General features: G+C 37.6%; 1 protein-coding gene across 1 annotated transcript in view; it reads left to right on the top strand.

Moving 5' to 3' along the window:
* The window catches only part of ATXN10 (ataxin 10), a 105,268-nt gene that overhangs the window by 43,832 nt on the left and 49,038 nt on the right, over positions 1 to 12,398 (top strand). Inside the window, exons 7-9 of the mRNA XM_082076339.1 lie at positions 3,044 to 3,209; positions 8,473 to 8,581; positions 12,025 to 12,194. Coding sequence (XP_081932465.1) covers positions 3,044 to 3,209; positions 8,473 to 8,581; positions 12,025 to 12,194 — 445 coding nt within the window. The remainder of the gene's footprint in view (positions 1 to 3,043; positions 3,210 to 8,472; positions 8,582 to 12,024; positions 12,195 to 12,398) is intronic.

Raw genomic sequence — 12,398 nt, 5'->3', positions numbered from 1 at the left:
GAGCATTGGATTGTAGTTCTTCACAAAGTCAACAATTTTCATTTAATAGGATCATTACAAGTACCATTTGAAGATGAAAGAATTGGAAAATTTCAAAGACAGACATAATTTGTCTTAGAATCATTGCTGTCAGTGAAACATTTCAGGAAAGAGAAGTCCCAGTTACAGAGAAAAAATGTCCCAAGTGTCTTGCACTTGCTAATAGGTTTTAAACCAGGTATGCTTTATACAAAAATTGTTTGGCAATAATAAAATTGATAGAATTTTACAATACTACTTTTAAAGAGGTTTAGAAGGACTTTCGCAATAATGAGCTTCCAGATTTAAATTGCACTTCAATTCTCTGGTTTATTTGCAGACTGTAGGAGACAGCGATGTGTTTTACAGATGACTGCAAATACTTCATAGTAGTTGTTCTAAGTTCTTGCCAATTTAATGAGCTTCATGAAGAACTGGATTAAATTTGACTAAGGGAAAAAAAAAAAAAAGGCAAGAGATTGACAAGAGATTAAAAACCTGGAGGTTTTTAAACTGAGATTGGACATGGCACTTAGTGCCATCATCTAGTAAATGGACTGGAGTTGGACCAAGGGTTGGACTTGATGATCTCTGAGGTCTTTCCCAACCCAGTCGATTCTGTGATTCTGTGACAAAAAGTCTTCCTAAGTGGTGCCTAAGGAAATGAAGATGACATGGCATGATCATTTCCAAATCGAAATATAATCATAAATATAATATACAACATTAGATTTTAGATCTTGAACTCAGTGTTACAAAAATTCATGATGAGGCATACTTAAACTGGTACTAACAGTTGTCATATCTGTTGTACTTTGCTATAAGCAAACAAGTAGGAGTAAACTCTGTTATCTGAATGGGTGAACAGTTGTGCGATCTTTTAAAAGAAATGAGAAAATTGTATTGTGTGGGAGAACTAACTTGGAAGAATTCGGGTGAGTCTTGGAAGAAAACTGAGAGAAACAATAGAATAAAGGAGTGTAAGGGAACTTGCACCAGAACAAAAAGTGTTGGTCTCAGGAAATTGTTGGCTGAATGGCAAGACTTGCTTGAAATTCAGGGGAAAGATGGACATGTCATGAATGACTGTGCCTGGAAGAAAACTCAGGAAAATGGTTTTGACATGAATGCTTAAAGAGAACAGAAAACAGGAAATTACATACAGGTGGTGTTTTAATGTCACTCCTATTTCTCCGAAAGGATTATGGTTGTCTAAAAGGCCACCTAATTATATTGCAAGAGGAAGAGTAATGTAAAAAGTTCCCCTATTGGCAACAATTTCACCTCACAAATACATTTTATGCAAGTATGTGGTGACCCTCCAACTTCTTTACAGAAGAATTCCATGTTGTTGTTAAACGTGTATTATTTGGACTATTGGTGCAACAATAGCTGACTGGAATTCTGTTGTAGTATTTTATTGGAATAATTCCCATAATCATCAAGTCTGTGAGCAGCCTGTGTTCTTAGTTGAGCATATACTTGAAAGGCTCTAAACTTGGTAAAAACTGGCATATAACATCTAGTCCTGTCTTGGGGATGAATGACGTGTCTGTGTAGTTAACTTAATTTTCATATACCATGCCCAATCTGAAAGGCTTCCTTCAGTTAGGTTTGTGGGGTGACTGGATTTCGATAGTTTGGAGGTGGGTGAGGGTGTGGTACCCAGGTATGACCTCCAGAACAAACAGAATGACTGCTCCGTGTTAGGTGCTGTGTCACATACGTAAGGAAAGCCTGTGAGAGAGGATACCAGTGTTTGACAGCCTTCTGTCTGCCGTCCACCCTTTCCCAAATGGTGTTGGGTGCTTTTCTGTGTTGAAAAGCTTTTTGTCCTTGCTCAGATAACTGTTTAATGCAGCTGTATTAATGACATTGAGGGTTGAGTTTAGCAAGAACTGAGTAGCTGTTACATGATTAATAGGGCTGGGTTCTTGGAGGTTAATAAAGCAGTGACCATGCTTTTTCCACAGAAAAAGACATTTCTCTTCCCCTTGTGGCAACCTGCTTGGTAAATTAAAAAAAAGAAAAAAAAAAAAGAAAAAAAAAGAAAAAGCATTTGAATTATTCCACATGTTTAAATGTCAGTCCTTCCATCTGAATTGCAAATATTTTACTGAAAGAAAACCCTGAGCCTGCTCTTTAATTCATTCAATAAATAGCGCTCTTTCAGGCTGAGAGAATTACAGTGGGACTTCGCTAACCCATGTGCTCCTCTGCGCTGGGGTTGACCTGGGAGCCTGCAGGAGGATCTCTGCCCTGTGAGAGTCCTGCTTCCACAAAATACCCCCAGTTTGCCCTAACAACATGAAGGGAGATCTGAAATAAAATTAGTTTAAAGCTGTTAAAATAAATGACCCAAGTACATTTTATAGAGCGACTTCGTTATGTATCCACTTACTTGCTGGTTTAATACACTGAGTAACTCTTACTGGGTACATGAGTAATTGGCTTGGATTTACTGTGGTCCATCCAGTGGCAATTATAAAACAGCTGTAAGGAACTGAGTGTGCATATCAAGTTTTATTTCCCCTGTTCCTGCTCAGAATGGGCTTGGGGTTGGGGAGGAGAATTAGTGAAAGACTGTGTCCAAGGCAAGGGCTATGAAAAGCTGGTATTTTCAAAAGGAAGCTGTCAAATAGTCCAAGTTTATTTTGCTGAACTTAACAACAGCTTTTAAGAGCTGTTTTGGTGGTAATTTTAGACATACGGAACATGTAGTCGCAGTAATGTTGTGTTAGGCCAGAAGAAATTAGAAATTGAAATAGGCTTGAGAAAAATATTGACTTGACTGTCTGGCCAGATTGTATTAATTGAATGATGAATTAAATTAATAGTTTGCAGAAATAAACCAGTGAACAGGAACTGATTTTCAATGTTCTTAAAACCTCTTAATTTTTAAAAATCAGCTCTGTCACTAGCATTCTAATTGTGCATATAATTTTTAGCAGCTGTATCTGCTTATTCTACATGTTATGCTATATGGCTTAGTGAATTTGCTTAACAAATTGTTTTCTGATTCTAGAGTTACTTTGTTAGAGTTGATGATGGCCAAAGTAAGTGAGAAGAACCCAGTTACCAGTGAAGAAATGAATGTGTTCATGAGACATGCCAACTTCCTTGCAGGCTGTTTCCAAGAGAAATGTGAAGCTGTGCTCAAGTTAACTTCAGCAGCAGATGCAGAAGACGAGGTATGACCGATAAAAAACATTATAGTACTAGAGTCTGAAGTGAGTCTTCATTGCCACTTTTACACAAGTGGTCCTTGTGTACGGTTTACCTTATATTAGGAAAACAGTGGCAGAGTTCACAAGAGTCTGTGAGACAGCAGCTTCATTTTGCTTTTAATTTGGGGTTGACAATGAATACCATACTTTGAGACAGAAATAAATCTATCGCGTTGTTAAAGATCTCAAAATTTAGAAAATGTTCAAGTTGTCACATGTTTGGATGTTTTATTATATTGTTAGTAAGGATCACTTCTGTAATTTATTTGGGTTGTGAATTGTATTTCCCCACAAAAATGGTGTAAATGTGGGGGTTGTTGTTGTGGTGGTGGTTTGGTTTGGTTTTGTCTGTTTTTGTGTTTGTTTTTTTGTTTGTGTGTGTGTTGGTTTTTTTTTCCTAATAGTACTAATATAAGTAAAACCTGGGGAAGGTTGTGGTTTGTTTGTTTGTTTTGTTGTTTTTTGGTTTTGTTTTGTTTTTTTTACTTAAATAAATGATCATAACTTGACAATTAATACATAATTAAGGTCTCAAATACTAGTTCTTTGAAAATGCATTTGGTTATTTGTAATGAAGGTGTTCTGATGTGTTTGGGACCTGGAACATTAAGTTCTGATTATGGAGAGCTGTGGGGGGGATGTGTGATTGGGTCTGTGCAGAGGAGCTGTCTGAAATGTCTAGTGATCCTCCCTGTGAGCGAGGACTTTTGTTCCTGACTCTTCCCCATACCCAGTGATTTGGGGCTCTCTGGAGGACCTTGCATGGCTCTGACAAGACACCAATCCTGGGGCCAGTCTGCATCCACAGCATCAAGTTGCAGAGCTTGCTTGGCTCTCAGTGGCATACGGCTCCTGTCTGCTGAGTACCCAGACACTTGCCCCATCTCCAGTCCACTTGGACAAAATCTGTTATTGCTTCAGGCTTAATGAACTGGTTCTGTTGAGGATGGCCACAATGAAGTCCAAACATAAGGAGTCACTTCTTTCCTTTGGGGGTACCAGAGCACTGGGAGAGGCTGCCCAGAGGCTGTGGAGTCTCCTTCTCTGGAGACATTCAAAACCCACCTGGACACATTCCTGTGTGATCTGCTCTGGGTGAACCTGCTTTAGCAGGTGGGTTGGGCTAGATGATCTCCAGAGGTCCCTTCCAACACCAGCCATTCTGTGATTCTGTGAAGTCCCTTTGCAAACTAAAGAGGAAGGCTTTTGTGGGTCACAGATGGCTTGTGGGTTGCACTTTGCGAGCCTATGATGCAGAGCTGGGTCCTGGATGGCCTGATTTTATTTCATCCTTATGAAGTATCCAAGAGTTTCTGGCTACTCGCCACACCATGTAGTGCAGTAAGGAGGTTTAGACCATCTAAGGGTAGAGGTCATTTCAAACAATCTGGTCTTCTGTTTTCCCTCTTACTTTCAACAAGTGCTTGAAGACCTGACGATGCCTTTGGGAATACAGGAAGCAACTTGCATCATAACTTGTAGTAACCTTATTTGTGCTATTAGGTCATCATCTTGTGAGCAGACAGTGCCAGGTCATATTGGTCTCAGTTCTTAATCCCTTTCATACAGATAAAGTTTTAATGTTTTCAGCTAATTTGCATGAGAGTTGTTTCTGTTTGGTTTGTGGTGGTTTGTTTTTGTTGCTGTTTGTTTTTTGTGTTTGTTTATGTTGTGTTTTCGTTTGGTTTTGGGTTTTTTTAAGACAACTAGCCAGAAAACTAAAAGCCTGAGAATCTGTTTTGCTCAAACACAGAATTAGTCACTGATTCTCACTGATTAATCATCCTTAGTTTCAGAATTCTAATTAACATATTTTCTTAATATCATAAAAGTTTTTTTTTTTTAAAAAAAAGTCACATCTAGCTTCTCTCTTAGCAAGTGACCACCGTGGTATGTTGAAATTATGTTAACCAATATACGTGTAGTCAGAAGCATTTTATTGTTAAAACAAAACTAACCTGTAAGTTTCATTTGTAGAAACTCTTGAGAATGGCTATCATAGCTAATTTACTATCAAATTGAAAAAATACTCATCTTTAAATGCATTTATATGATAATGTTACACAGTGCTTTACTTGTTGATTTTGTTTGTTTAACTAGGCACAAGAATTTAAAATGTATGTTGAGAGGTGTTACGTAAAGATATCAAAAAACACTTATTGAGGAGGTGATAACAACCACACAGCAATCTCTACTTAACTGTCCAAGAAGCACAGCTTCTCTCCCCAACTGCCTAGTCTAAGTTATGGTAGAAAACTTGAGTACCTCTGGAAAAGGTATTGTCTTGGCAGTAAGAGGACATATACTGAGACAACGGCATTTTGCTTCCACCCTTCCTTTTCTCTCTGTTGTGCCTTTTTTCCCTTCCCACCCAACCCCTTTATTTATTTATTTATTTATTAATCCTGCATGGTTACTTGCCAAGTATTCTGTGGTTTCAGTTCTTGGAAAAAAACCTTTGTTTGGGCCTTGCAGGAGGAGATCTCTGTCCAACTTGAAGGTGCTAGGACAGCTGTATTGAGAATATTACTGTATAACTTGCCCTGCTTTTATCCTTCTCTCACATAAACACATTGTACGGGAAGTTGAATATCACTGTTTGGGAAATGTGGATCATTTAATGAACGCAAACCAGAAGTCATAGTAGTTGAACAAATGGAGAGCAATGACAAGAATAGTTTTTAAAAAGTGTGTGTATATGCATATTGTGTGTATATATTTATTTATAACATATGCTTGCCATGGGAAAGGAGAAATTCCAGCTTAAATTTCTAGAACTTTATTTTCGTACTAGAAGTGACCGAAATTGGCACCAATTTCTTCTCAATTATATAAATATTTTATTTTTTGCCCAAGAGTTTTACTTTACATGCACAATTACATTTTTTTTTCAGCTGACTCTGTCATTAAAAATGCTTTAGCAACATCTGTGATATTAAACTAAACTCTGCCTGGACTTTTCTGTGGCCCTGTAGCCAAGAGCCTTGGTCAGGCGGTGTCTGTACTGGTAAGCTGTCTTAGCCTCCAAAACTGGGAGGCCACATTTGAAAACTGCCTTTTGGGAACAGTCCTTGAACTGGCCTGACTCCTAAAATGTTGTCTGGGTGTCCCATCCACTGTTTAAATTTATTATATGTAGACACTGCCTATTTTCCCAAAGGAACCTCAGGTCGTGTAGCTTCCATCTCAAACCAATGAAAAGCTAATCATATGCTTCTGCAGTGCTTAAACCAAGGTCTAAAATAGCTTTTCCATTATAAACCTGACTTCAACATCAGTTTGATTTCACTAACATTCAACCATACTTGCAAAATAAAACCCTTCTCTGGAATTTAAGTTCTTATTTCATCTCATTATAAAGAACATATTTTCTGAGTCTCTCTCAAAAAATGTTTATTTAAAAACTCTTCAATTATTTCCTTGTTTACTTTTCAGATTAAGTCCATATCAAGATGGCGGTCAGATTTCAAAATATTTTGGAGTTCAAACAGCATCTTGTTGCTGAACTTAGAAATGAAGTATTCTGCTTTGTTCCCTGTCTTTTGTACAGGTGGAATGCAAAAAAATATGGAAAGCTGGGGGGAAAAAAACCAACAAACAAACCCAAACCAAAACCTAGATATGTCTAAACACTTTTATTTTAAAGTATCAAATTTCAGGTGTAGATGAGAATTTGGGGGATCTTTTCTGCTCTTTAAATAATCTGCTCCCCTTTTCAAACCTATTTGAAACAGTTGCTGAACTGAGCCAGATGGTGGGATAAGAGAAAGGGAGAGATGGCAGTATAAAACCCTGGAAGAAATATGTAGAGGACAGTGAAGAAAGGCATTAAAAATCAAAAAGTGGGGAGAGGGGCTAAAAAGGTGAGGCTGAGAGAGGAAAAGCCACACCTTGTAGTATCCACTGCTACAGACCTTGCATTATGTACACTGGCAATGGAATACATGTAGGCAGCAAGGGTGGTTGTACCTTACTGGTGTGATTTATAGTTGCATATTGATACTTGTTTGCTTTACGGTTATAAAGCACATAACCTTTTCGTGTAGGTGTTAAGTGTATGAGCTGAAGAGGCTTTTGGTCAAGCTGCCATCTTCTAACAGTGCAAAATGACTTAAAAATTTTAAATACTTCCTTACTGTCTGTGAAATACACTTGGGGTATTCTTACTTTATAACAAGGCAATCACTAATGTATTCAGGGGTTGGTTTTGTTGGAAGAAATTTATTGAATAGCTTATTGAATAACAGCAGATGAAAATACAAAAATAGGACCTGGACTATACTAATTTGTTGTCTTCAAGGAGCATATGAAGGAGCAAAGAATTAATGTAGCACTTAATCACTGAACGCTATTGTTGATTATTTTGATTACGTTATATTGATTTAAAAAATATTATACTGTGGTAAGTAAATGTCTCTTTCTCCTGGACCAGACAAAACAGGAATAGTTACTGTGACCTGTGTCTGAGCCTTTTCAAGGCTACTTGCAGTTTATGTACCACACCTTGTGTGGAATCATCTTGCAGTCACAGTCTGGTTCTTGAGCAACATGCGGTGTTCCAAATTATGCCACACGCTCTGAAGGTAGTTTCTCTAAGTGCTGGATTGTCATTATAAGCATGCATCAACATAGTCTGTGAGGAAAAAATAGTTCTCTGGCTGAATAAATAATATGCAAATAAAATTGTCTGTCTCATACCTAACCAAAATGCTGCATCTATGATCCCAATCCTATTTACCCAAGAATAATGTAAATTCTCGCAGCCAAAGTTCATTTGACCACAGAACTTTACAGAATTCCTGCGGATAACAAATTGGTGTCTTGCAGGCAGTGTTTGTGTCTTTAAAGTGGGACGCTCCTACTGAATAAACTCAAAGAAAACATTTATACAGAAATAATTTTCTCAGCTAGTAATTTTCTGCATTTCTGCTTTTGGAAGCTACTGTGTTTTTGTTAAAATTTTATCCCTTATGGCTCTGTTTTGGTTTCCCCATGAATTTTCAGGGCACATATGACACTGTTTGACTGTAGAAAATAAGTTATTGCTGTCTAATACATTATTGTTATTGTAGAAAGATGTCCGCATTTTAAATAAATTTATTCTTGGCAGTTGAGAAGATCTGCAAAGAACCTGAAGTGCTGAGAGTTCCTGTCCTCTGTTTAGATCATCAGTTTTATGTTCTTATCCTTCATAAACCCTTTTCAGAAATGTAATTTTCATTTACAGGAAGCACTGGTTACAATTTGTCTTCTCGATGTTCTTTGTGAAATGACATCAAACAACAGACAGTTGGAACATCTACAGGCTTTGCCTGGTTTGCTGGAAACAGCCATAGGTGAGTGAAAAGCCACAGAGTTTATTAACTGTTGGCTTGCTCCAAATCATGTTGCTCTGTGAATGAAAACATGTTTTTCCACAGTTGGTGGTAATTATGATTCTGACCTTTTAATAAAATAAATACATAGGAGATTGAGTTAATCTACATTTTCAAATATTTAATTTGTACCTGGAATTTTTCTGCTTCTCTACGTGCTCTGTTAGCTCCTATTACTCAACAGAGCCTTGATTCAACTGTCAGCAAGGTGTTATTTATACAGTAAGAGTTATGCAAAGGACGACTGCTTCCTATGTTCTTCTGAACGTGTGTGAAAGAATTTCCTCAAGAAGTAGAAAAAGGACTTCTCCATGCCTGTTCCCTTCTCTTTCCTGAATTCTTGAAAACGGAGACTAAGTACAGTTTGAATGTTCTTAACCAACTTCAGTGACTTTTAAAGGTCAGTTTGAAAGAAGTTTTCTTCTGGTAAGAAACAACAAGTGAAGGGCTGTAGACAAAGAAAATTAAGCCAGGATGGTCCAGAGAGTCCCTATACACTTGGGGAGGAAGGAAGAGGACATATATGTATGCTGACCTGAATCTTAGCACTTTCTGAGACTGATGTATCCCACCGTTTTCTGAGAAAATTGTAAAAGTTTATGGATTTTAAAGAGAAATATGTAATATTTTGGCTTAAAAAAACCAAAAGGCTGACACATCTGTTAACTATGACTGAAAAACAAACAACAACAAAACCCAAACCAAACAAACCAACAAAGCTACCAAAACGAACAACAACAAAAAGAAAGAAACAAACAAAACCCCACTCCTAAAACAAGCAAACCTCTATTTTTGATGACAGGTTCATAGTTTTATTGCTTATAGTAAGGTGACTAAAAAGATCTATTTTGTGTGTGCGTGTTTTGAGGAAACTCCAGGTTATGCATTGTATCATCTGAGTGCTTGCATAAGTGTTCCAACTTCAATAAGAATTTGGAAGAGGTGCAGATCAGTGGAGTTCAGCAGCCTGTAGGTCCGTCCTCCTTTCTCTGGCTGCGCACAGACTGACTTTTCTCCAGAGCTGTCTCCAGGCTAATGAAATGTGTGCAGGCTAGAACATTGCTACCATGTGCATTGTACATGTTTCCCACATGCCCTCAGCCAACAGGAATTTATCAACTCCTATAGTTTCTCTTTAAGACTACTTTTGGCTACAAGACTCCTTTAATCCTGGATTGGCAACAAGGGTGAAAAACTTTATTGATGTTGACCTTCAATATTTAGTTCTGAAGACCAGAAGAATAAGCATAGACCGTACAAAATATTTTCATCTAATAGATCTTTTGATGAAACAGTTCTTTTCCTCACTTTATATAATGAGAAATTTCCTATCGGAAATAACTAGAAGACTGAAAGATGTGAAAAAATCTGCATGATCTTCTAAGTATCAATGAAGGAGTGTGTTTTGCCATTTTCAGTAATTGTTGGATTAAGTTAGACGGTAATACTGCAGTGTTAATAATATCTTCAGTACTGTTAACAGTTTGATTGCGCAGTGTTTGGGGAATATCGCCAGGCAGGTAAGTGGTCTTTTGAATTCAAGGGCATTTTGGAAGAATTGCTCTTTGGAATAATGAGAGAATGGCAGACTGAGATGTCCTTTGGTTGAGAGCATGGATGACATCCTTGGAGCAGTTGCTGTGTTGTGCTAATGTGCAATGTTTGAGAGGAGCACTGTTCTCTCTGGGTTGGCATCATGCATGGAAGGTGGCTGCTTTTCTTCTACCTTTTCCTGTACCTCTCGTTCCAGATGGGTGCATTGCTTGTTGCATTTTTTTCTGCGCTGTAATCAAAATTTAATAGGGTTTTTTTTACCTTTTTTGGGGGGGGGGTGTGTGGGGGTTTTTTTGGTGGTGGTGGTGGTGGTTGTTGTTTTCAATCCTTATTCAGGGTTCCCTCTTAAGGGCAGGCAAAAGGTTTGGGAAGACCACAGAATTCCCTCTTGGGTGTTTGCGTGTGACAAAATACTAAGACTATAAGGCAGGGGTGTCAAACTCATTTTCACTGGGGGCCACGTCAGCCTCGCAGTTGCCTTCAAAGGGCCGAGTGTAATTTTAGGACTGTATAAACAGTGGCCCCCAGTGAAAATGAGTGTGACACCCCTGCTATAAGGCAAGGAAGCACACAAAGTGAATGCCCTGAGAAGGATGCCAGTTTTTATGAATTTACAAAATCAAACAAATTTCTATGAAAGAAGATTGTGTTAAAAGCTATTTTGTGATGACTTTTTTAGGGGCAATCAGGAGATCGATTGTTTTTTCCTAGTTCAAAATATGAACACTTATATATGTTGTCTCTAATATGGGAGGCCTCCAAACCTTATTGTAGTTTCATGATTTTTAAAAAACTATAATAAATGTGGTTACTTCTTTATCAGCACAGAGATGTTTTTGTTCTCCTGTATCAGCCATCTGGGAGTGAAATTATAATATGAGGACCTGTGAAGTTTCTTCTAGTTTAAATCCAGGAGATTTAGGGCCCATGCCACCATGGATATTGACATTTAGAGCAGAAGGAGCGTAGGGCTTCATTACCGCCCTGTGCTATGGCCTGGTTTTGCCACATCTTTATTGTTCCTATGTAAGTTGCATGAAGCATCTTGGGACAAGGGCATGCCAGGCCATTTTTTACTATTGCAGGTTGCTTAGAGGAAAAATACATCTTTGTTTTTAAATATAGGCACAGCCTTTAGTGAGTTGGCTTCTCAGCTGTACGGGCTCACAGGTGTTCACGTGATTTCAACTTTTGTTCTGGGTGTGGTCTCTTTGTGGAATGTTGTTTTCACAGATTTTAGTTTCACCTCTCCCTAGTTTCTCTCTGGAGTACTGTAAAAAAATCCTAGTTGCTGTGAACTAGCATTTACCATACAGAAACATTAGTATTTCTGAGTTGATGAGATTGTGGTGCTGAAGGATTTGTAAAGGTGTCTCAAAGTGCTAAATGTACTCAAAATACTTTCTCATACTAAAGAGCTAGGAACAGACTGGAGAAGAGAGAAAAAAGTGATTCTGGGATTACTATATGGTGCTGCAACAAGTTTGAAATAAAGGGAGTTTTCTAAACACCTTGTATTTAGAAATGTATTTATGGTGCCAGAATCATCAACAGCCTACAAATTCTGCCACATCAAGCAGAGACCAATAGCACCAGACTTCAGATACTATAGAAGTGCGTACAAAGGATGAAAAAATACCTTTTGGCCTTGGGACAGCCTTGTATGCTTATACTAGCACAAATGAAGAAATTTAAATGTCTTAAGAAAACTTTCCAAGTTCTTTTGACATATTGCTGAATATCTGAAGTTATGTTGATTAAATTTGAACCTAACAATTAGTAGTAAATATCTGTGCAAAGTGATACTAATTTTTGTGTAGTAATTCATTAAATTCTTGTTGTTTCTGTAGATACCTTGAGATTAACTCATCTTGCTGGGAAACAGGCTGTAAATATTTTCACTGCCACACATGTTATGACAGGGCTGGAAGAAATTTCACATCCTGCTGTGGGTTTTAAATCTCATCTCATTCGTTTGATTGGAAATTTGTGTTACAAAAATAAGGAAAACCAAGACAAGGTAAGTTTATACATTTTTCTGGCAGAACTCTGCTATGTGAACAGATATATATGCCTGACCATGACTTTACTGATTAAAATATATTGTTGATCAACAAAGAGAATTGGTCTTCTAAAGGAGATAGATATTTTTAAAGTGATTTTGAGTGACTAAAACAGGTATGTTAACTTTTAATAACAATATAATGCATGCCTGTCTACCTTT

Source organism: Streptopelia decaocto, assembly GCF_964273445.1.
Source record: "Streptopelia decaocto genome assembly, chromosome: 1".
NCBI classification, from domain to species: domain Eukaryota; kingdom Metazoa; phylum Chordata; class Aves; order Columbiformes; family Columbidae; genus Streptopelia; species Streptopelia decaocto.
The sequence above is the reverse complement of the archived record's forward strand: the minus strand, read 5'-3'. Positions and strand labels throughout refer to the sequence as shown.